The sequence below is a fragment of the Cetorhinus maximus genome, chromosome 10 (genome assembly GCF_964194155.1).
Source record: "Cetorhinus maximus chromosome 10, sCetMax3.hap1.1, whole genome shotgun sequence".
Taxonomy (NCBI): Eukaryota; Metazoa; Chordata; class Chondrichthyes; order Lamniformes; family Cetorhinidae; genus Cetorhinus; species Cetorhinus maximus.
The window spans coordinates 59,984,324-60,010,784 of NC_135888.1; the positions used below are offsets into that span (position 1 = coordinate 59,984,324).

The 26,461-nt window shown below is 43.7% G+C and overlaps 1 protein-coding gene across 1 annotated transcript in view; it reads left to right on the top strand.

Moving 5' to 3' along the window:
- Positions 1 to 26,461, top strand: part of adam19b (ADAM metallopeptidase domain 19b) — a 154,298-nt gene that overhangs the window by 64,517 nt on the left and 63,320 nt on the right. The window contains exons 4-6 of the mRNA XM_078550528.1: positions 10,331 to 10,409; positions 17,797 to 17,873; positions 24,874 to 25,063. Coding sequence (XP_078406654.1) covers positions 10,331 to 10,409; positions 17,797 to 17,873; positions 24,874 to 25,063 — 346 coding nt within the window. The remainder of the gene's footprint in view (positions 1 to 10,330; positions 10,410 to 17,796; positions 17,874 to 24,873; positions 25,064 to 26,461) is intronic.

Consider the following 26,461-nt stretch of genomic DNA (forward strand, 5'->3'; position numbering starts at 1 on the left):
TGAAATTGATTCTTTAACCATTAGTGCTACCCCCCCCCTCCTTTTTTATCTCCTACTCTATCCTGTCTGAAGACTCTATAACCAGGGATATTTAGCTGCCAGTTTTGTCCCTCCTTTAGCCAGGTCTGCATTATAGCAATGACATCCTGCTGCCATGTGTCTACTTGTGCTCTTAACTCATCTACCTTGTTTGTAATACTCCTTGCATTGAAGTATAAACAGTTTAACCCCGTCAATTTCCCTTGCTGGACACTTTTTAAACTTTGCTTCTCCTGTAACTCCATGTCTATCACAACGTCCCTAGCTAATGTTCTACCTCCATTTTTCTGATCTGAATCTGACCTATCTGATCCTACTCTCGGGATCCCATCCCCCTGCCACACTAATTTAAATACTCCCCAACAGAACTAGCAAAAGCCCCCGCAAGGACACTGGCCCCAGCTCTGCCTGGGTGCAGCCCGTCTGGTTTGTACAGGTCCCACCTTCCCCAGAACTGGTCCCAGTGCCTCAAGAATCTGAATCCCTCCCAGCTACACCATTTCTCCAGCCACATGTTCGTTTGGTCTATCCTCTTATTCCTGCTCTCGCTAGCACGTGGAACTGGGAGTAATCCTGAGATTACTACATTTGAGGTCCTGCATTTTAATTTATCTCCTAACTCCCTGTACTGATCTTGCAGGTCCTCATCCCTTAGTTTACCTATGTCGTTGGTACCAATGTGTACCACGACCACTGGCTGCTTACCTTCCCTCCCCAGAATGTCCTGCAGCCATTCCATGACATCCCGGACCCTGGCACCAGGGAGACAACATATCATCCTTGATTCACGTTTGCAGCCTCAGAAGCGTCTGTCTGTGCCCCTAACTATTGAATCCCCTATCACTATAGCCCTGCCACTTATTTTCCTCCCACCCTTCTGAGCAGCAGAGCCACCCACGGTGCCGTGAACGTTGCTGTTGCTGCTTTCCCCTGAGAGACTATCCCCCTCCAAAGGTATCCAAAGCAGTATATCTGTTAGAGAGGGGGATGACCACAGGGGACTCCTGCACTACCTTCCTGAGTCTTTTACTGTTCCTGATGGTCACCCATTCCTTTTCTGCCTGTGTAATCTTCACCTGTGGTGTGACCATCTCGCTAAATGTGCTATCCATGACTTGCTCAGCATCGCGGATGCTCCACAATGAGTCCACCCGCAGCTCCAGCTCCGAAATCCAGTTAGCTAGAAGCTGCATTTGGACACATCTTCCGCACACATGGTCAACAGGGACGCTGGAAGCGTCCCTCATTTCCCACATCCTGCAGGAGGAGCATATCACGGGTCTGAGATCTCGTGCCATGACGTCCCTCTTGATTTAGCTAGTTACTCCCTTAAAAAAATACGCTAGCTCGAGGCCTTATTTATGTTAGCTAGTAATCTTGTTTCTTGACTAATTATACTTGTACAGTACTACTCTATACTTTTTTTTAGCTACTACCTCAGTATTAAGCAATGAATAACTTTAATAGGTTGAAAAAAAACTCACAAGGATTTGCTCACCAATCAGCTGCTTTTTAAAAAAATCCACTTTCAGAAGAGTGTCCCTCGCAGGCCTAGTGCACTCCTGAAGGCACTGCCTCGCCCTCTCTCTTTTTTGGTTTGAGGAGGAATGGAAACACTACAGCAATGTAATGTTTGGAGCTATTCTGTTCTTTGACAGTGGGTCCTCCTCGATTCCCTTCTGAGTCGTGGTGTCTGCGGTGACTTCCCGCAGAACACTTCAGTCACTTCTCACTAGTGCCCTCTGTTGGATGCTCTTCCTCCTGTTGTGTGCAAGAGTCCTTCTCCTCAATTCCCTTCTGAGTCGTGGTGTCTGCGGTGACTTCCCGCAGAATGCTTCAGTCACTTCTCACTAGCACCCTCTGTTGGATCATCTAGGCTGACACTCCCAATGCAGTGCTGAGGGAGTCCTGCACTATACTGTACTGTTTTTTGAATGAGATGTTTAAACTATAACCCTGCCTGTCCTCTCAAATGGATTTTAACGATATCTTGGCAGTATTGGATGAAGAGCGTTCTTTTGGTTCCTGGCCAAGACTGATCCCTCAACCAACACCTAAAACAGATAATCTGGTCACTTATTTAATTCCTGTCTGTGGGATCTTGCTGTGCACACATTGGCTGCTGTATTTGCCTTTACAACAATAATGGGTTGTAATGCATTTGGGATGTCCTGAAGTTGTCAAAGGATTTATATAAAAGCAAGTTTGTTCTTCCTTTCTTGATAAAAATTTGCATCCGCAAAACACCCAATTTACTCAATTCCAGCTGACTGTTGTAAGAAGACTTAAATTACAATATTCACAGGCTCAGAGTCTCCATTTGTTGCCACCACTTAAAAATGCACAGGATGGGCCTGCTAATAAAACAAATCCTTCACTGGCCTCAGTCTGGGATTTAAAATGTCACTCTAATGCTGCTTTTTTGAAGGGGAATATTGATAAAGATAAGAGCTTAGTTATGTTGAGGAGAATGAAGTCATTCATCTTTACAGACAGGCTTGATTACTTCAAGCTGTACTGTACAGTCTTCAAAACACCTCATCCTGTCGATTTGGCAACACTCCAATTGTGAACCCATTTATTTTATCAACCTTCAGCCAGTCGTCCTTAGCAGTCGCTGCCTAATTAAAACAATCCTGAGCAGCTATATTGACTTTCAGTTAACATGGTGAAGGTTGAATCGTTCGGTTGAATTGATACAGCTGAACACTAAAGCCCTGTTTAAAGTATGTATATACTAATAGATCTCTCCTAGCTCATGGATTCTCCAGGGTCTGGACATCATTGTGATGTTCAGCTCCTAATCTGGCTTGTTCCTTTAAGACTGCGACTCAAATATTCTACTGTGAGCTGCTGATCTGACTGGTAATCATAGCTTACTGTAAACTCCTGCACTTGGTTGTAGGGTCAACAAAACTGTCTGTAAAATCCAGGCTTCAAGCAAATGTTCTTCCTATATTTTAAAAATCATTCTGCATCTTTGTAATACCTCCAAATATGACAGCTGCACTTTGACAATTGGACTGTTTAGTGATGGGCATTTAAGAAAAAAATGACTTGTATATAAATTGATGGATTTCCTTTGCTTATTGAATAGTCATTAGAATGGTATGATGCTTAACTTCTAAACTGACCTGTTCTTTTAAGGTCATTGCTGAAGCACACCCTGTAAGAAATAAGCCCAAGTAGGCGAATGTAGCTGTTTGTAAAATAAGGTCAGTCAGAGAGCAATTGTATGCTTGAGTATTGCTGAACAAAGACATTTTGCAAAGCTTTTCATCTTGCACTCATCAGGACAATTGTAAGAATACTAATGTCAGGGGAAGTAACAACTTCATACTGTAAAGGAAGGGGGAGAGAATGTGTTCAAATGAACTCCCCTACCTTGACGTACTAGTTGAAAAATTTGCCAGGGGATTCTCTGCCTGTCTACTGTAAGCCTACCTTCACTGGTCAATGCAGGTGTTGGGACTCTTACAGTTCCACACGCTATAAGATTGACTATATCAGCAACCTCGTAAATAGGGCCCGAGCCATTTGCTCACAGTGCAAGCTTGATGCTGGAATAGGGCGTATCAAAGACATCATGTGGGATAATAGCTACCCTGATCAGATTATTTTGCACTGTATATCACGCAAACTCATGAACGGACCTAAGGCTGTCACTTTTGGCCCTGAAAAGTGCCCAGTCTACCTCAGATTATCCTGGAAGGACAAGGTATCTCAAAAATTTGAGCAGCAGGTGAAGCTAGCTGTTTCATGCTGCTACTATGCAGCAGCAACACGAATGGTATTCTCCACTGACAGGATGCTGCTGTCAAGCCAAAAAGATGTTCAGCCTATATCACAAATGAGTAATATGGTATATGAATTTCAGTGCCAGTGTGATGCTATGTATGTAGGCTGTACATCCCAAAGACTGGCAGATCATATCAAACAACATGTCCCAGCTGCAGTTTGCAACGGGCAAGGTACAGACCGTATGCAACTAGCCAGTGCTTGCAAAACTCAAAATACAGTGTTCAACATTAGATGGGATTCTGCAATTGACAACATTTGCTAAATAATCCTCAATGTGCTAAAAATTACACTGACAACCAATTTAAGATTGTCAGTTGGGCTTACAGTGTGGCACATTTGCCTGTACTGGAAGCTACATATATTAATACACAGGGCCCTGTTCCTTGCAGACAGAAAGAACATGTACACACATTGCGCTTGTTTCAGCTAGACAAAATAAGTGATAGCCATTTGCTGGTTCATTCCTCAGGGCAATGCCTTGACCAATCAGAGTCAAGCTACCCGGTTTAAAATTTCAAGCAATGCATGGCAGTTAACAGTCAGTCACCATTAACTGGTGCATTCTCCATGACAATGCCTCTATCAATCAGAGTTCACTTGCCAACCAATCAGCACTCTCTTCTCATACAGTATAAAGTTGTTGCTTCCCCTGACATTGGTATTCTTACGATTGTCCTGATGAGTGCAAGATGAAAAACTTCGACAAAATGTCTTTTCTCGGAAATACTCAAGTTCTGTGCCACCAAATGACTAAATGTATGCTTGTAAATTTCAGGTTTAAGTCAATGACTAGCATTCATCTTATAAAAAAAATGCCTTTCATTATTCACAAAATGCTAGATATACAGTGATGCCGAGTAAGTTCTGGGGTATTGTGTGTTTTTCTTCTCTTTAATTCTTCAATTCAAGGTGAATGCTTGAATTGTTCCATGAACACTATTGAGGGCATCATAGCCAAACCTTTTTATAAGATAATATTTTAGGGTTTTGGGCATCACTGGCAACGCGTCCATTTATTGTCCATCCCTTAATCCCTTGCAAAGTCGATGATGGGCCTTCTTTTTGAGCCACTGCAGTCCACATGGTGTAAATACTCCCACAGTGCTGTTGCACTGGAGAGACCCAGGATTCTGACCCAGTGACAATGAAGGAATGGTGATATATGCCCAAGTCAGGATGCTGCATTACTTGGAGAGGAACCTGGAGGTGATACTGCCCTCAGTTGATGATCACATGAGAACTTTCAGTCAGAGCTGAATCTTAAACACTTTTCTGATTTTCTTCCCCCCCTCATCTTTATTCCAGGGATCTTGCAGCTAATTCTAAGCTCCTTGGCTGAGAGCATCTGAGAGTGGAAATCAAAGCTGTAAGCTTTTGGGTTTTCATGACTCAATAACACGCCTGTCTAACTAACTGAGCCATCATAATGGCTTCAAACTCTATTTGTCTTTTACGTTGAGGTGAATGGCTCCATCTTATTTTTTTCGGATTGCTAAGTAAGTCCTGTTAGAACTGCTAAACATCACACTCATAGCTTGCTGGCAATGTAGGACCATTGCTTTATTATGCTTCACTATTTGACCCACAATGAGATCATTTCAACTGTAAACTCTCAGTTATCTGGCTGGCAATAATCAGATGAAGAATAAAATTGTTTGATGGCAGACATTATGAGCCTTTAACATTCTGAATCATTAAAAACTCAAAGTCCATTATGAATCTGAATGCTAATTGCTTAAGGCCTGCAGAATGCATTCACTGTGCTCCTCGTGATGTGGTAAAGATGCCCTGTTGGTCTTTCCATGGCTTTTTTATAACTGGCCTGATGAAGAGCAATGGCGGTTCAGTTCCGGAGATTGTCACATCAACTTGTCGGATATAATTTGTCAGGCGTGAGGGGGGTGGATACTGGACTAAAATCAGGAGGAGAGATCTTGGTCCAATTTACCCACCCTAGCTTGGGGGATTTAAACTTTTGGGGTCATGGTTTGTGGCTCTTTCAATGCTAATAATGGTGGACTTGAGTTGTCCAATTTTTAAATCAATTAAACTCACATGGTCAAAATATCCAGGTCAGCCCCTGCATCTGCCCAGCTTAAACAATTTGTTAGGATATTCAGTTATTTATTCTTAAAATAACTTTGCCTGTTAAACTCTACAGCTGACTGTGCTGTGCCAACCTGGGAGTGCTTGAAGGGACAGTGTAGAGGGAGCTTTACACTAGACTGAATTTTCATCCCGAGGTGGTGGGCTAGCATGCCAGTTTCCCGCCTGCTAGCAATTTTGGTGGAGCTGTCTTCTCAGGATGGTGGGGGGAGGATGTGTTGCTGCAACCTGCCTGAAAGTGGCAGGTTATCAATTAAGGCTGTTACTGAGCCAGTTGAGAGATGGTGGTAGGGCTGATTTAGCTTTTGGAAGCAATGAACAGGTCACAAGCATGTCCAAGCAGATGAAGTGGCTGCACAGGGGGAGCAATTCAGAGACATGGGAGCCATTCCTCATGCTACGTAAATGGTGGAAGAGGCAGCGAGGAGCTGATGCATTGACACACAGTGGCCGTTCCATAAGGTGTTTCAGGTGGAGGCAATTGAGGGGAAGTGCCACCTGCAGCAGCCCATTACAGATAATGCATTGACATGGACTACACAAACAAGGACAGAGCTCCATCCCCTTCACACAGAAAGGGTAATGTGCTTTTGCCCTCTCTCAGATGCTCACCCATCTTCCTCGTGCCAATTTTCTGCCAAGCTGCCACCCTGCAGTTTCGAGGGCCGCCTCCTCTATGGCCACCAGCATAGCGAGATGTGCCACTTCAACACCAGAGCATCCCCTTTCTTACGTATAATGTGCTCTTTTTCTCTAACAAAGTGAAGAGCAAGAGAGTTAAGAACTTGGTGCTCTCTTTCACCACATCCTGCAGCTCACTCACATTTGATGTCCAATTGGTTCCTCCTCCACAAGTGCTTGTGATGTGAACGCTGCCCAGGAGTGTAGCTGGGTATACATAACTTCACTTCCTGAACATCATGTGCCCTCAAGCTGCTCTGCTCATTGGTCCGCTGGTGACTCAAGAACTGGAAATGTCACCTGGTTGTAGCGTTGCCCTCACCTCGCCAGGTGACCTCAGAAGGCCATTGAAGCACTTCTTGCACCGCACCAATGTCCTGCTGAGCACACTGTAGCAACTCACCTCCTGAACTACCTTCGTCCACACCTGCTTTGTCTGGCTGGCTAGCCCCCTCCTGCTTTACACCAGAAACAGAACACTCTTCCGAGCTGCCCCCACCTCTGACAGCCCCTCCAGGATGACATAGGGCAGCCCTTCCATGGGTACTTGCTATGCTGCTGCTCCACTATGTTTCGGCCTCTGCCATCGTGCAGGATATTGGTGTCCACAATCATGACTGCCACGTGCCCTTTAAATCAAGCCCACCATGTCTATATCTGGCCTCTTCCACTGGCCCTAATTTGAGAGCGATTGTGCCAGTGGGCTGCTAATTGGTTGCCTTCTTCAAAATACTGCTAGACAATCAGCAGCGACGGTGAGCGGGGTCGGGACCTGGAAATGGCCCGGATGTTGGGATCCTGACTCTTCAATGAAAGTACAGCCCTCTGTGTCTGTCCTGTAGTATAGCCAGGCAGAAAGTGCATGATCAGGGGAGGTCAATCAAAGACATTGTAGTTGCTTCTGATTCTATGGTTGGGAGTTCCTCTGGATTATGTTTGTATGCAAAGTGAATGTTTAAGCTCTGGGCAGTTAGGACTGGGGCCCACTCTAGCTGACCGCTCAGCAGAAATCAGGCTCCCTTAGAGGTCTACGCCTGGACCACTGAAGATCCCCTCTGTCTTCCAAGCTTCTTTCCTGATCACTTCCTTTTACAAAGGGGACATACAAACACTTTAACCTTTAGTCACTGAGTCTGGACTTCCAGCATAAGCATGAGCAGTTGGCCTGTCCCCTTGCTCTCAAATTGTACCAAGCAGCACATCCTTCCCCGTTCCAGGTGCTGGCAATAATGCACCAATTAACAGTAACCAGATCTACAAATAGTTGTTTGCTAGTACAGAACTTGAGCATTGCTGAAAAAAGATATTTTGTCAAAGCTTTTCATCTTGCATGCATCAGGACAATCGCAAGAATACCAATGTCAGGGGAAGCAACAACTTTATGGTGAGAAGAGAGTGCTGATTGGTTGGCAGGTGAACTCTGATCGGTAGAGGCGTTGCCATGGAGAATGCACCAGATAATGGTGACTGATGGTTAACTCCCAAGCACTATTTGAAATTTTAAACCAGGCAGCTTGACTCTGATAGGTCAGGGCATTACCCTGAGGAATGAACCAATGAATGGCTGTCCCTTGTTTTGTTGAGCTGAAACAGGCGCAATGTTCTGCAGTGTAACAATGCCTCAATTGCTCCAGAGCTGTACTGCTGCAATTTGGTCATTGCATTAGCAGTCAGTTTGATTTTTATGAATGACTTACTGTCCCTGGCTGTATTGCAACAACACAAACTGATTTTTATTTCTTGTGTTTGAGTGTGGACAATGTTGCTATTGACAAGAGGGCACAGTGATGACAAACAAAAGTCAGTTGTTTTATACTTGACCAGTAAAAACAGACTTTTTTCGGAGGCTGTAACAGTCACCATGATCCCATGAGCTTGGGAAGAAGGTGGTTGAGTGGTGATCGATTCATGGTAAATGGTAGTGAAAGAACTTCGCCCCGATCACCAGCAGAGGCTTCCCTTGCTCCTTCTCAAATACTGGCTCTTCCAGGGACACATGCTTGAATTCTGAGCGTCTAAATAATGTAGACAATGCAGCCTTTGAAACGCCAGTGAATCCAGGCTTATCATATAAGAAGATAAGAAATGGGAGCAGGAGTAAGCCATATGGTCCCTGGAGCCTTCTCTGCTCATTCAAAGGGAAGATAGTGGTGTAGTGTTATTGTCACTAGTATCCCACAGGCACAGGCTAATGTTTTGGGCTATGGGTTCAAATCCTATTCATGGCAGCTAGAGGAATTTAAATCCAATTAATAAAATCTGGAATATAAAGTTAGTCTCAGTAATAGTTGAAACTATCATCAATTGTTGCAAAAATCCATCTGGCTCACTGATGTCCTTTGGGGAAGGAAATTTGCTGTCCTTTCCTGGCCTATGTATGACTACAGGCCCACAGCAATGCAGTTGACTCTTAATTGCCCTCTGAAATGGCCTAAACATGTCACTCAGTCTAAGAGCAATTAGGGATGGGCAACAAATGCTGGCCTAGCCAGCAACACCCACATACCATTAATGGATAAAAAAAGTTCATGGCTTATCTAATCTTGGCCTCAATTCCACTTTCCAACCCATTCCCTGTAACCCTTGCCTCTCCTATTGTTCAATAGCAACTTATATTTATACAGCATCTTTAACCTAATAAAACATCCCAAGGTACTTCACAGAAGCACTATAAAACAAATATTAGATTGACTGATCAAAAGCTTGGCCAGAGAGGTAGTAATAAGGTGTGTCTTAATGGAGGAAAGCAAGGGAGAGAGGCAGAGACATGTAGGACAGGTATTCTGAGCTGGGGGCCTAGACAACTGAAGGCATGGCCAGCAATGGTGGAGTGATTATCACAGGGGATGCTCAGGAGGCCAGAATTAGAGGATCACAGATATCTTGGAGGATTATGGGGCTGGAGGAGATGACAGAAATAAGGAGGTGTGAGGCCATGGAGGGATTCAAAAACAAGGATGAGAATTTTAAAATCAAGGTGTTGCTTGATCAAGCGCCATTGCAGGTCAGTGTAGGTTAGGGGCGATAGCAGAACGGGTTCAAAAAATCTGTCTATCTCAGCCTTGAATATATTCAATGACCTACCTTCCAGTTATTGTCTCCATATGAGAAAGCGCAGTACAGATTTACAAGGATCTTACCAAAATTGAGAGGATGTAACCGTCAGGAAAGATTAAGCAGGCTGGGACTGTTTTCTCTGGAAAGAGAAGCCTAAGAAGAAACCTGATAGAGCTTCTTGAAATAGTGAAGGAGTTTTATCGGGTGAATGTGGAGATACTGTTCCCAGTACTGATAGAGTCTAGAACAATTGGGCATGACTATAAAATAGCCACTAACAGAACAGTGAGAATGTGTAATTCTTCCGTATGGACTGGCTGAAGTAAACAACATTGATATATTTAAGGGAAGGTTTGATGTTTAAATGAGGAAGAAGGGTGTCAAGGGATATGGCTGAAGTATGAGATGAGGTACTTTGAGTGGGAGGGAGCTTTTGTGGAGTAGAAACACTGATAGAGCTGTTGAGAGGATGTCCTGTTTCAATGCCGTGGTTTCCATGTAAAGCTGAACATTCTTAATTAATGATTTACATCTTTACAGTTTTACAGTTAAGGGGTAGAAATATTTGAAAGTGAGTTCTGATAGTCTAAAAACTTGTCCAGTTTATTGAGGCGTGAAATGAAACTGCCTAACTCTGTCCTTTCAGGCAACTGATGGCACCGGGTTACGCAGAGACTCACTACAGCCGGACTGGAGAGCAAAGAACCAGCTACCCTGACCACAAGGTGAGTCTATGGAATGCTGTATGTGACTGGGAGGAGCTGGGTACAAGGTACACGTTGGTTACAATGGGCAGTCTTGAGAAAGCAGCTGCTGGATCTGACCTAAATGTTACTTGTTGTTAATCTTTTGACAGCACATGTCTGAGCAGTGCCATGTAAGTAACTTGTATGATTGCACTCAAATATACAAAATAATGTATGGTCAGCTGTCTTGCATCTTATTATAAATCAGTAATGTTCACGAGGGAAGGTTAATTTAAAAAATCCATCTAGTTAAATAAAAGAAAGAGCTTGTATTATTTGCCCGGATTTTGAGATTTGTGGCAAATGCACAGTGCTCGCTCTCCATTACACTTACACTTCCCACAGACTTTCTTTAGGCTTTTGCATTGCGACTTGTGGGAACTAGAAATATATTTCAGTGTGGCCCTCTCTACAGGGGATCTGGACCCTGTGTGAATGGGGCAAGCAATGGTGTGTCTCCTTAACCAATCAGCTTAAAGAATTCTCACACTGAGCCGTGCAGAATTTAAACCAGGAAGTGTTAAGTTAGAATAGTTAAGCTAAAGTCAAATAAGGTACAGAAAGCAAATTGAAGAGTCGGAAAGAAAGATGGGATTAAGAAAGAGGGAGAGAGATAAAAGAGGCAAAAATAAGTTATAAAAGCAAATTAATTTTATTGTTTTAATAAATCTCCAATGATAATTAAAACCTGACAGACTGAGATTCCATATTTGTAAAAATACATTTTCAGTGCCTGAGCAGTTCTTTGATGCCAAGCCAATAAAAATTCACTTCAACTTGAATGGACAAGCCTAACATTTTCTGTCATGTTTAGTGGGTGTGCAACCTATTAGTACCCCAGTTTCATGTTGTTACATGTATTTGAATGGTGAGTCTCTTAGTGAGGTACCAGTAGCGATGCTTATGGAGGAGCAAGGCAACTCAGATCACATATCCTGATTTCTGTATCTTACTGTGTATGTGTTGGCAGCTGGGTAATTGCTGTCCAATTTACAATTCAGTAACAGCGAGCTCTGATTGCTTCACTGATATCCCTAGTGCAAAATCCAGGCCATGATAACATTTTTCAGAACCTGAAGATGCCCCAAAGTGTTTTACAGTCAATTAAGTACTTTTGAAGTCTAGTCACTGATGTTGGCAACCAACTGGGGAGGTGGTGGCATAGTGATATTGTCATTAAAAGTCTAATGATGAGCATGAAACTATTGTCGATTGTTGTAAAAACCCAACTGCCATTCTCACCTGGTCTTGCCTATGTGTGCCTCCCGATCCGCAGTAATGTGATTAACTCTTAAATGCCCTCTGATATGGCCTAGCGAGTCACTCAGTTGTGTCAAACCACTAAAAAGCCATTAAAAATGAATGAAACCGGACGGACTACCCGGCATTGACCTAGGCACCGGAAACGACAACGGCAAACCAAGCCCTGTCGACTCTGCAAAGTCCTCCTTACTAAAATCTGGGGGCTAGAGCTAAAATTGAGAGAGCTGTCACACAGACTATTCAAGCCTGACATCATCATACTCACCGAATCATACCATACAGATCATGACCCAGACACCAACGTCACTATCCCTGAGCATGTCCTGCCCCATCAGCAGGACAAACCCAACAGAGGTGACGGCACAGTGGTTTACAGTCAGGAGGGAGTCACCCTGGGAGTCCTCAACATCGACTCTGGACCCCATGAGGTCTCATGGCAGGTCAAAAATGGGCAAGGAAACATCTTATTGGTTACCACCTACCCCCCACCCCCCACTCCCACCCCCGCCCCACCTCAGATGATGAATCCATACTGCCCCATGTTGAACACATGTTGGAGAAAGCACTGAGGGTGGCAAGGGTGCAGAATATACTCTGGGTGAGGGACTGCTAGACTGGGTCTGCGGGAAGGGTGAGGGAACCAACAAGACAAAAAACATATTTGACCTCAACCTAAGCGATTCCACAACCAACGGATCAGATCTAAGCTCTGCAGTCCTGCCACATCTAGTCGTGAATGGTGGACAATTAAACAATTCACTGGAGGAGGAGACTTCATAAATATCCCCATCTGCAATGATGGAGGAGCCCAGCACATTAGTGCAAAAGATAAGGCTGAAACAATCACAACAATCTTGAGCCAGAAGTGCTGGGTGGATGATCCATCTTAGCCTCCCCCAGATGTCCCAGCATCACAGATGCCAGTCTTCAGCCAATTGGATTCACTCCACATGACATCAAGAAATGGCTGAAGGCACTCGATACTGCAAAGGTGATGGGCCCTGACAATATTCCAACAATAGTACTGAAGGCTTGTACCTCAGAACTTGCCGCACCCATAGCCAAACTGTTCCAGTACAGCTACAACACTGGCATCTACCCAGCTATGTGGAAAATTGCCCAGGTATATTTTGTACATAAAAAGCAGGACAAATCCAACTGGGCCAACTCCCGCCCCATCAGTCTACTCTCGATCATCAGTAAAGTGATGGAAGGGGTCATCAACAGTGCTATCAAGCGATACTTCCTTAGCAATAACCTGCTCACTGCTCAGTTTAGGTTCTGCCAGGGTCACTCAGCTTCTGACCTTATGACAGCCTTGATTTGAACATGGACGAAAGAGCTAAACACCAGAGGTGAGATGAGAGTGACTGTCCTTGACATCAAGGCAGCATTTGACCAAGTGTGGCATCAAGGAGCCCTAGCAAAACTGGAGCCAATGAGAATCATGGGGAAAAACTCTCCACTAGGTGGAGTCATACCTAGCACAAAGGAAGATGGTTGTGGTTGCTGGAGGTCAACCATCTCAGTTCCAGGACATCACAGCAGGAGTTCCTCAGGCTAGTGTCCTCGGCCGAACCATCTTCAGCTGCTTCATCAATGACCTTCCATCCATAAGGTCAGTAGTGGGGATGTTTGCTGATGATTGCACAATGTTCAGCACCATTCACAACTCCTCAGATACTGAAGCAGTCCATGTCCAAATGCAGCAAGACCTGGACAATATCCAGACTTGGGCTGGCAAGTGGCAATTAACATTTTTGCCCCACAAGTGTCAGACAATGACCACCTCCAACAAGAGAGAATCTAACCATTGCCCCTGACGTTCAATGGCTTCACCATTGCTGAATGCCCCACTATCAACATCCTGGGTGTTACCATTGACTAGAAACTGAACTGGACTAGCCATATAAATGCTGTGGCTACAAGAGCAGGTCAGAGGGTAGGAATCCTGCAGCAAGTAACTTGTTTCCTCAAAGCCTGTCCACCATCTACAAGGCTGAAGTCAGGAGTGTGATGGAATACTCTCCACTTGCCTAATTGAGTGCAGCTCCAACAACACTCAAGAAGGTTGACACTGTCCAGGACAAAGCAGCCTGCTTGATTGGCACTCCTACCACAAACATTCACTCCGCCTACCACTGACGCACAGTGGCAGCAGTGTGTACCATCCTACAAGATGCACTGCAGAAACTCAGCAAGACTCCTTAGACAGTACCTTCCAAACCCACGACCACTACCATCTAGAAGGATAAGGGCAGCAGATAGGTAGGAACACCACCACCTGGAAGTTCCGCTCCAAACCACTCACCATCCTGACTTGAAAATATATCACCGTTCCTTCACTGTCACTGGAAATCCTGGAACTCCCTCCCTAACAGCACTGTGGGTGTACCTACATCACATGGACTGTAGCGGTTCAAGAAGGCAGCTCACCACCACCTTCTGAAAGGCAATTAGGGATGGGCAATAAATGCTGGCCCAGCCAGCGACACCCACATCCTGTAAATGAATAAAAATAAGATGCCACAAGCAACATTATGGTATGGGCCCCCACCAGAAGTCTTGCAGGTGGAGTGGGGGTGGGGGGGTGGGTGCGGCTGTGTGGTGGCCCTGTAGAATTACAGGGGTGGCCTTTCTGCCACCCTCCCTCCACCCCAACCTCTCCACAATTTTACAGAGAGTCTACTAGGCTCTCCCTCGTTCCGCCCCAGCCCACCTTGTCCCAATTTAAGGTGCTTAAGGGGCTAATTAATGGACACTTAATGGCCTCCCATGGCCCCTCTGCCTCCCCCTGGGCTTGTCCCCCGGCTGACTCCTTCCCCCACGGGAAAACCCAGCACCTGTTAAATTCTGCTTATGAGGAGGATCTTTATAGGTAGTTTGAGGGATTATTATTGACCTTGAAACCCAGAAAACTCCCCTGATCTTCTCAGAGTAATGCCACAGCGTCATTTATGTCCATCTGAGACAGACTTGATTTAACTTAGCATCTCATCTGAAAATCGGCACCTCCAATAATGTAGCACTCCCTTCATTCTGCGCTGAAGTGTCAGCATAGATTACGTGCACAGGTTTCTGAAGTGGGGTTTGAACCCATGACATTATGACTCGGAGATGAGTGTGCTCTGACAAGATCCAAGATTGTTTTTGAGATGATGCCTCAATTCACTCTATCACATGGACAAGAATCTTGAGGAATTGGGGTGGAGGGAGATCAAATAATTTGTATTATGAGAGTTTTCTATGGTTAGGAACAATGTACAGCTTTAAGTTTAATTTATATTTTGCATTTGAGTGTTAAGAAAGGTGAAACCTGATTTTAGTTTAATTTAGTGGTTTTTGTGAGCTGGCGTCCTGTTTGTTTACATGCATTTTTGATGAGGTTTTACAACTCTTGAAGCAAAGAGATGGGTTATCAAGTGGTTAGTAGTTTAGTGAAGTTAAAAAAAAACATAAAGTAGTAAAAACTGTGCTGTTGCCTAGCGACGGTTTCAGAGACACACAGAGAAGCAGGGAAACACAGAAGGGCAGTCATTTAGTGTATGTATACCAGAGAGTGCAGGCAGAAGGTTTAGATTGCAGTTTTTGGGTGTCTCAGGGAGAGGTACCAGCTGAAGAAAAGCATCTATTGCATGCTCAGAAGTCCCCCAGAAGAAAACTGTTTGAAACTGAGCTAACCGAAGCAAGAAACGTTGGTGTTGAGACAGCGGCAAATCTTTGCTGGGGCTTTGTGTCTGTAAGGGTTGAAGGGATAAAAGGAACAGTGTGAATTTGAATCATCTTCTAGTAGCTGTATTGGAATCTTTCTAACCTTATTGTCTGGTGTAATATAATTCATTTTTTCTTGCTTAATAATCATTTTATTCTTTGTGTTAACAGTATACTCGCAGATTCTTGTGAATGTGTTCAGTAACTGACCTCCACTGTTTCTAAAAAAAAAGTTAGGATCTCAAGTTTCACTGTGGGATCTGACTTGCCCAGCATTAACATCAGCTGGGATCATAACACTATGGGCAGAATTGTTCCACATTTACACTAAGTGCGGTAGCGGTCGGGAAAAAGAACGTTTTACCCGTCGGCCGCAATGGTGACTTTTCACACCATATCGTCCCAATCCTGCCTTATAAGCCATGCATTCCCATGAAACGCGCCATTTCAATGGCGGGTGGGCTCTCATTTACCTGCCACACCATCACCTCGCCGCTTCCTCACGCCAGGTGCCGTATTTAAAGTGTAGCCATGTGCACAGCTCTCAGTGCTTCCAGCCCAGGACTGCTGCACAGAAGTCATGGCCCAAAAAGGCAAGAAGACTGCATTCCCTCCATTCAGCGACACATTTTTGGAATGCCTTTTGTGCGCCATTGATGCCCACCATGATGTCCTCTACCCCCACTCTGGCCGCAGGAGGGCAGAAATCTCAACACTCTGGCTTGGTAGGTGATCAGTGCCAATGCTACATGAAGAAGTTGGCCATCCAACACAGAATAGAGGGTGAATGATCTCACCCGTGCTGCCAGGGTAAGGCAACCATCTCATCACTCTAAACTCACACACTTAAGCTCATCACACATTCTCTGGCATCTCACTCACTGCCAACTCAAGGGACATCACCATTCACTCTCACACACACACCCTCACATCTCCATCTGGCCTCATCTCCTCTGGAGACTGCCTCCTCAGCCCTCACCATCCTGAAACCACTTGCATAGATCAACTTGTGCCCCCCACACACCTTGGGAAAACCCCCTTCCCCAGTGAAGCCCTTGCCCTACAGCCTCTTCCCTCCCCTAAAGGACATGAGTGAACTGATGGATTTTGACAATAATCAATGATAATTTCATAGTCACCATTCCTGAGACTAGCTTTATATTCCAGATTTTATTAATTGAATTTAAATTCCATTAACTGCCATGGTGGGATTTAAACCCATGTCCCCAGAGAATTAGGCTGGGCCTCTGGACTACTAGTCCAGTGACATTACCACTACACCACCATCTCCCCAGAGACAATATTCAAGTAAACCACAAGATGGTTGCCAACCATGTCAGTGCGATGAAATGCACGAGCCAAAGGTTCTACAGGAAAATATTCACATCAGAGCTGAACTGGAAGAGTTGGAGGGCAAGATTCCAGCTGAAAATGTACAATAAACTGATGTCTTCAATGAATCATGCTGTGTGAGATCTGACCAAACAAATTTCAGAGACAACACTAAGGTACCGGGGAAAACACTGACCCACAATTCCACGGTTGGCAACTCAAAGCGGGAGTTGAAAAAACTCAACTAGATACACAGGTGCAAAGGCAGGCATATATGCTCAAGTAGCAAAGCTTCCCCTTCACTACAATCAGCCGGTCAGGGAGAAGACATCTCACTGAGTACAGAACTACTATCAATCGCAGAGGTCCACAAGTCCCCAACAACCTCAATGGAACAACAACAGTCACCAAGGCAACAAGGGCCACAAGAACAACACTCTCTGGACAAGGAACATCACCCAGACTTACAGCCAATGTCAACATGCACATGGCCCATTAAGTAGTAGAGCAAACAGTTGTCAATGCATGAGAACACTGGGTATATAGTGGGTACTTGGGCAACTCAGTCACACAGGATTGTGCATGCAAATGTGCCTTTTGTTCACTGGGAAAAAAGGGGATGTTTGTATCTTGTTTCTTATATGAAAAGGGGGATGTTTGCGTTTTGGAAATACAAATGCTGTACTGGCTTGCCATAGTCATGTGACTCTGCCTCTGGGGGCAGACATCTTAACATCAGTTCAATAAAGACCTCTCAGACACACACTAAAGAAGATTGCTGCCCTTATACATGAAACACACAGCACAGAGTTTTGTGTAACAGGACTGGGAGGAGGTCAGTGTTTTACACAGGTTTCTGCGTCGAAGTGAACGCACAGAAAGTCACGTGGATTTGCTGCTTGAATGACCAATATTCACTGTGCCAGAACCACAAGGCAAAACATTCATCATTCTGTTCCATATACTCCAGTGTTGCTGTCACATGGACTAATCTATTCCCTGTTCCACATGAAGCCCAGGGGCTGCTTTGCCATTATTAACCTGTTCACTTTTGTTTCAGGTGCACTGCTTTTACCATGGCAAAGTGAAAGGCTTTGAACACTCCAGTGTAGTACTGAGCACGTGCAAAGGGCTCCGGTAAGATTGCTAATGCATGCATTTGATAACCTTGAATAACGAACTACTTTATCAAAATAAAATCTAAAAATAGACCATTCGATATGCAAATTGTCACACAAATTATGCAAGCAAATTTTCCTTCGGCTAAGCGAACATATGTGTATGATGGGGGTGGAATGGGGATAGCAATGGGGATTGGTGTGGAACAAGGGGGGAACACTGCACGTTTTATGCTTGAGATGTGGCAACAATGGCAAGGTTGGCATTTATTGCCCAATCCCTTGATGCATTGAGATGGTGATGATGAATCTTCTCTATGAGCCACTGCAGTCTTAGTGATGATGGTGCTCCTATGGTAAATAAAACAAACTTGCATTTCTAAAGCACCTTTCACAAGCGCCAGACAGTACCTTTTTTTAGCAGGCATGGTAAAGTGAATGTTGGGAATGTAGCAGCCAGTTGGCGCACATCAAGGTCCCACAGCAGCAATAACTGAGCAGATAATCTGTTCTTGTAGTTATTGGATTAGGGATGACTGTTATACAGGACACCAGGAGAATCCTATGCACTTCTTGAAATAGTGCCATGAGCTGTTATGCAAACGCAAGAAACGGGATGGGATCTTAGTTTAATGTATTACCTGAAAAAGGGCAACTCAAATAGTGCATCACTCTCTCAGGCTAGGTCAGCATTTATTGCCCATCCCTAATTGCCCTTGAGAAATTGGTGGTAAGCTGCCTTCTTGAATCACTGCAGTCCATATGTTGTAGGTCCACCCACAGTGCTGTTTGGAAGGAAGTTCTGGGATTTTGACCCAGTGACAGTGAAGGAATGGCATTATAATTTCAACTTAGGATGGTGTGTGGTTTGGGGGGGAACTTGGAGGTGGTGGTGTTCCCATGCATCAGCTGCCCTTGTCCTTCTCGGTGGTAAAGTTTGTGGGTTTGGAAAATGCTGTCAAAGGAGCTTGGTGAGTTGGTGCAGTGCATCTTGTAGATGGGGTGCACACTGCTGCCACTGTGCATGAGGCTGTTACTATTGAAGCATGGCAGATTCCTCACTTCAGGAATTTCATGCGATCAATCCGGTGACGATGAAGGAATGGGGATATAAATACATGTCAGTATAGTAGATGACTTGGAGGGGAGCCTTGTGATGATATTCCTACAGCATTGCTGCTCTTGTCCTTTGCGATAGTAGAACTTACAGGGAGAAGGAGATATTGTTGAAGTCACTCTGGTGTGTAGGAAGAGAGAAGTGCCAGTGCCATGCACTAACAAACATTGTGAAGTTTAAGGTTCCACCTGGCCTATTTAACCATCCATTCAATGTCCGCAGCCATTCTTCACATGTTCCCCTTGGTTCTGCCCCTTGGGTAGAACCACTCAGTAATATTTTGTTGAGGACCACAATCCCATCATTCTGCCGATGGCCAGCCTTGAAATACTGTAACACAATAGATTATCGATCATGAACTCCTGATTTCCATCGCATTTCATAAGGGCAGTTGCATCTTCCAGGCAAAATAGGGAAAAACGTGCCTAGGGAAAATTATCCGTACAGTTCTGACATGGAACTCTTTTGCTTAGCATGTGGATGTTGGGATAAGGCTGCTCCCATCAGTAATCATTTCCTTTGATGTACCAGCTAATAACTTCCAATTCCAATGTTTGGTTATTGGTAAACAGGCTAACCTTGGAATGCCGACCTGGAATGGGGTGCGATCTGTTTCCTATTTAAATAGCTAGAAACTTGAGTCATGTTACCTGGCAACCAGCGCCATTAATATCTCATGCGGCAAACCAAAGCTGCGTTCAAAGTGAAGATTGCTGTGTTGATGAAGCAATTATGAGGTCTTTGGAGCATGGTAGCAGCTGGGGATCATTTGAGCAGATGTTCGGGAGTTTGATGCCTGAAGTCAGTTTGAAAAAGGGATTTTCCTATTTATATCTCTGAAGGAAACCACAAGACAGCTCCCAGGATGAAAACAATGAACTTCCTGCAATGGATTTTTTGACGAGGTCAAACAAAGCAGCTCACTAATGTTTATATGGAAACAGGGAACAAATTGTGTGCAGGTGGAGATTTTTGCTCTTCAAGAATTTTTGCAAAAGATTTGTGTTTGACCTTTGCATCACAAGGCAGAATTGCTATTCTTAACATCATATGCAGTTCAAACCTGGACCATTAATGTTTAATGTGATGACCTTAGGCCAATGATTACACAAGGCAATGTACTTGGTCCTTTGGGAGCCGTAGCTCAGTAACAGAGTGCTTGCCTCTCTTGAGTTAGGAGATTGTGGATCCAGACCCTTTTTCTTGAGACTTGAGCACATAATCCTGGCTGACACTACAGTGCAGCACTCTAGGAGCACTACAGAGGTACTGTTTTTGTGTGAGGTGTTAAACTGAGGTCCTTTTGGATGGATATAAAAGATCTTGTGGCGCGAATCGAGGAAGAATAGGGGAGCTCTCTTGGGGCTCTTGCCATTATTTACCCTTTACCAACAGCACTAACAAAGACTGGGATGGAATTGCAATGTGCTCCTTAGGCATAAAGCTGACATTGTGGATTGGCTGCACGTGACAGAAGCTGTAATTGGTGGAATTCAAAAATTGGGCATTTGGTATAACGAGAAATTGATCTGCAATGTTAGTTTTGCACCCAAGCAGCAGTTGAAAATCCGAGTTAGAAGATTGTGGGTTCAAGTCCCATTGCAGAAACTTGAGCAAATAATTTAGGTTGACACTTTATCTCAGTCCTAAAGGAGTTCTTCACTGTCAAAGGTGATGTCTTTCGAATGAGATGCCAAACTCTGGTCCCATTTACTCTCTCAGGTGGAAGTAAAAGATCCCATGTTGCTATTTTAAAAAAGAGGTGGAGAGTTCTCCAGGTGCCCTGCTTAATAATTATCTTTTAGCCAACATCTCTGAAACAGATCATCTGCTCACTTACCTTACTCCTATATTTGGGAGCTTGCTGTTGTGTAAGTTAGCTGCCATGTTTCCTACATTAAAGCAGCAGTTCAAAAGCACTTCACTGGCTGTGAGGTGCATTGGGATGATTGTGATGTCATGAAAGGCTCGATATGAATTTAGTAGAAAATATCCTGTGTGCCTTTTTCTGTTGACTAAAATGATTTTAACTTACACATGTACCTAAAACACACATGCAACCCATGCATAGATAGGATAAACTGCAACCATACAAAAGATCACTTTTATAGCTGTATGTATCTGCATGAAAAATATACAATGACCAGACATGGCTTCAACCCATAAGCTGGTTGGTTCTATATTTGGCACTTTCTGAGGTAATCTGATTTATTAACACCCCTCTTCCCAATTATTCTCAATCCTACTCTGAAGGTACTGACTCAGGACGCATTTTAGTGCTCATTTTACCTTGGATTTGGACCAGATTAGTTACCCAACCAAGTCAGCCATGTCTCTGTCTTCTGCTTGGGTTCTGATGCTTAGTTGGTGAGTTCCCTTGACTGTTCAGGAGAATAAAAATCACCTTCAAGTCAAGAGTAAAACATTCACTGGCTTCCCTATTTTTATTAAGCTATTATAGCCAGGATTTTACGGCCCCACCGCAGCGTGTCTCCCCCCCAGCGGATGCAGCGAGCCACTTAAATCTCCATTCCATTCGGCAGGACCATAATATCCCGTCGGGCGGGAGGGGACATAAAATCCTACCCAGTGATGAAAGGAACAGTGTTGCGTTTTGATCTAGGGAATGAAGTGGAGCAAGAGTTGAATGTGTTTCAGTGTGAGAACATCTGCATAATTTTGACCATAATATAATTAGATTTAGAGTAGTTGTGGGACAGGGCAAAGAAATATCAAAGACAAAACCAGAAGAGAGCCAATTTTATTGATTTGAGAAGGGATCTAGCACAGGTGAAGTGAAAATCAATATTGGCCAAGAAAACAGATATTGAGCTATGGCAGGTCTTCAAGGCAGAGAGAGTCAAGTCCAAACCAAGCATAGTCCCATAAGGAGGGCAGAAAGAACATCCAAAGCTAAGCTAGGGCTCCTTGGAAGACAAAGGAAATAGAGGTTGGAATAACACAAGAAAGGAGGTTTATGACCAATGTCAGGTATTTCAAAAAGGAGACAAGAACAGCAAAGATAGAGTACGAGAATAAGAACATAAGTAGGCCATTCAGCCCTTTGAGCCTGCAATGCCATTCAATGAGATCATGGCTGATCTTCTACTTCAACGCCATTTTCTTGCATTAACCCCTTGTCCCTTGATATTTTTAATATGTAGAGGCCAAGTGATCTCAGTCTTGGACATACTCAATGATTGAGCTTCCACAGTCCTCTGGGGCAGAGAATTCCAAAGATTCACCACCCTATGAGTGAAGAAATTTTTCCTCACCTCAGCCCTAAATGGCCTGCTCCTTATTCTGTGACTGTGTCTCCTGGCTCTAGACACCCCCAGCCAGGAGAAACATCCTTCCTGCTTCTACCCTGTCGACCCCTGTAAGAATTTTATATGTTTGAATGAGATCACCCTCATTCTGCTAAACTCCAGAGAATAAAGGGCCAGTCTATTTAATAATTTCTTATAGGACAATCCCTCCATCCCAAGAATTAATTCAGTGAACCTTCATTGCTTTCCATCTATGGCAAGTATATCTGTCCTTAGGTATGGAGACTAAAACCGCACACGATACTCCTGGTGTAGTCTTACCAAGGCCACATGTAATTGCGGTAAGACATCTTTACTCCTATACTCAAATCCTCTTACAATAAAAGCCAACATACCATTTGGCTCCTTAATTGCTTGCTGTACCTGCATGTTAGCTTTCAGTGACTCATGAACAAGGGCATCCAGGTCCCTTTGAAGTTCAACATCTCCCAGCCTCTCTCCATTTAAGTAATACTCAGCTTCTCTGTTCTTCCTACCAAAGTGGATAACCTCACATGTCTCCACATTGTGTTCCATCTGCCAAATTTTTTTCCCAAGTTTAGCCTCTCCAAACCCCCTAGAAGCATCTTTGCATCCTCCTCACAACTCACACTTCCACTTAATAATAGAGTGCAGAGAGTAATGGTGAATGGATGGTCAGGATTTTACAAGCCCTTCAGGGAGGAAGGCTGGCAAGATGGTGTAGGAAGGCAGCGGTGGTGTGCCATTGAGTGCAGGAAGAAATGCCATCTTGCCAGCAGTGGGAAATTTGGCGTAGACCCTCCCTACCGGAGCCCGATTGAGCCACCTAAGTGACCAATTAAGGGCCTCTTCCCACCTCTGATGGCATTTAAAAAGATGTGGCCCTCGGTCCTGCTGACCATTGAAGCAGGTTCACTGCTGGCTTTTGGGCCTAGTGGCAGGACCACCCCTACCACCACCACCACCACTAAATCCAGCCCGATGTTTTTCTAATTGTAGCAAAGGATACATAATGGGGTCTCCTAAGGGGTTCCTAGGGACCAATGATTTTCCTGTTTTATGTCTAAACAATATGGACATGGGCATAAAGAGTACAATATAGCACTTTGTGGATGGTACTAAACTGGACAATATATTCAATATTGAGGAGGATAATAAGACTTCCAGAGGACTTAGATAGTTTGGTGGTCACGGGTGGACAGATGGCAGATGCAGTTTAACGCAAATCAGTGTGAAAGGGTGTACTTTAAGAGGACCAAGGTGGAAAGGCAGCATAATCTAAGTGGTACTACTTTGAGGGACTGCAAGGGCACAGGGACTTGGGGTTCAATATTCATAAACCCTTGTGTTTATGAGGTTAAGATACAGTATGGGATACTTTGTATACATGGGCATTGCTCACAAAATCAAAAGTTATGTTGAATTCTGAGAAAACACTAGTTAGCCCTCAATTGGAAAATCTTATACAATTTTGGGTGCCACACTTTAGGAAAGATGTCAAAACCTAGGAGGAATTCCAGAGGAATTTTACCAGAGGGGTCGAGAGATTTCAGTTATATGAAGAGATTGGAGATTTGGGATTATTCTCCTTAGAAAAGGGGAAGCAAAGGAGAGATGTACTGGAGGTATTCAAAATTATGAGGGGTTTTGATGGAATAAATGAGAGGAAATTGTTTACTGTTGGACAGTAACCAGGGAGCATAGATTTTAAATAATTAGCAAAAGAATTAGAGGAAAATGAAGGGAGTTTTTTTTCCCACGTAGGATTAAGATATAGGAAACACTGCATGCAACATACTCCATAGGAACTTACAGAAGGCATTGGACATGCACTTAAAGACTAATTTTCATGGTCATGAGGAAATAATTGGAGACAGCTAGAGAAATAAATTGGACAGCGCTTTCAAAGGGCCAGTACAGGCATGATGGGTCAAATGGCCTATTTCTGTGATGTAAGGTGAGAGATGTTAGATTTGGGAAATGGGACACTTTGCTTGCTTTTTGGCAGCATCAAGCATTATTTGACAGCCTTCTGTCCCGACAGCTTGTTTCAATCTCAACCTCAGCACCTACTGCATCATTGACACATTGGGGATGGAATTGACCTTGGGCTAGTGGTGCGAAACAGGAGATGGCCTATTTTACACCTCATCCTGTGCTCCTTTTCCATTGACCTCAGAGCAAAAGAATGTTGGGCAGAGTGTAAAAGTGGCCACCGATTCTGCAGCGCCCATTTTGAACTCATGCTCCAGGAGCATTTTCACTTCAACCCACCTTTTGTCCATTCCTCAGATCGGCTATCCTGTCTGTGTCCTCACTGAATGAAATGGCCAATTTAATGCCAAATCATTTTGTGATGGAGGTGGGGGAGGCCATGTCTACTAGGAGGTAGGTTGAAACTGCCCAAGTTCATTTCACATTGGATCCATACACCAGAAGACAGTGGAAGTTGGATTTGAGCTCATGTCCTGGAATTTAGTGGTTTACAGCTAACTCATTATATCACCTAGTTCTCCATCCTTTAAATTGTAATGATATAAGACGATGAAAAGTTAATACATTGCTCTCGGATAGCGGAAGGTGTATTATCTAAATTACATTTCCTGTGCTAGGGGTTTGATCATTCTCAATGCGAACCTCAGTTATTTGGTGCAGCCCTTTGAAGACAGCCTTGACCAACACCTAATCTACAGGGCTGAGCACCTGAAGCTGAAAAGAGGGACCTGTGGACATCAACAGAACAAACAGGAGGAAAACTGGGTCAAAGACTTCACCAGGAAACTTCAGCCAGCACATCATCGGGTAAGGATAGCAGAAAACCAAACCTTGTCAAGATTCACATTCAAGATTTTAACCTGTCTGCTCTTACAGATGGTCCTTGAACTGTTGGGTATCTTCTGTTTTTATGTCTAATGCGTTGTTTTCCCCTTTACCTCATTGGTTGTTGAGTTGGATAGCAGTATTTACATTTACACATTGATTAAGACAATTAACAGTAACATTCATAAGACTCAAATGTGGCCTGCAGTACACAGACTCCAACCTCACACACAAGCATTGATCAATTTCCAATCTTAAACTACCATTATGCAGAGAAACCTCAAATGAATAAGGTTGAAAAACTCTAAATTCTTTATAAAAAAAACTACTTGGTGGCTTATGATACACCAAGAGATGATTGTTATGACACAGCAGTTGGTAAAGATTGTTATTTTAAATTCCAGAGGGAAGCTTTAAACAACAGTCATAACTTATATTTTCAATTGGTATGTTTGAGATGCAGCTCTAAATTCAGGATAAGACCACCAGTTCTAAAGAGGTTTATATATCAAACTAAATGAGACATTTATTAATTTACAATAAATTAAATGTATACACATGGCTACAAATTACTACCATCATAACTTTTAACAAATTCCCAATTTAATCTCCACTGAGGCAGCAATAACCAATAAACTCAAGCAGACACCAGGCAAAGCATTTTCACCTTAAGAATTCAATATAAGGTTCCTTTCAATTTGGTTCTTTTGCAGACAGTTGTAGGCTTACAGATGCTTTGATGTTACATGCCTCTGCTCGGCACACAAACTCCCCTCAGGTTATACCCAGTACTTCTCTTTGAATGTAAATTTTCATTGTATCACCAGGCCCTTTGAACTCCACCTCTTCTAACAATAAAACCCCTTTCATAGCACCAATTTTATTAGCAATATAAACATATTGCTTGGTGTCTCCTAGCTAGGTGCAAGATTTCACTCCCACTCTTGAATGCTCTATTCAACAAAGTGCAAATATACCTCTGCCTCTGTTTACATCTAAAAATTACTATACATCAAAGCACCCAGACTAGCTGGCTTTAATCCAATTAAGACCCACACAGACACACCCACAGACTAATCCTCTATTTTAAAAAAAAAATTCCAATAACACTACATACATTAATAGCTTCATGACAGTGATGATACACCAAGGGATGATGGCAAATGAATGTGCAAATGTCTGCCCATTTCACCAGACTATCTACGCCCACCTCAAGTCTATTATTATTCAAAATTCTCTCTTCATTATTTTAGCCCATTTAGCTCGTCCATTTTAAACAGGCTAAAACCTTTCATTAAAACTGAAGTGAACTTAATGTTTTAAATGTTTGCACACTAGGACCCCACAGCATTAAACAATGGGCTAAGTTTTTCAGACTCA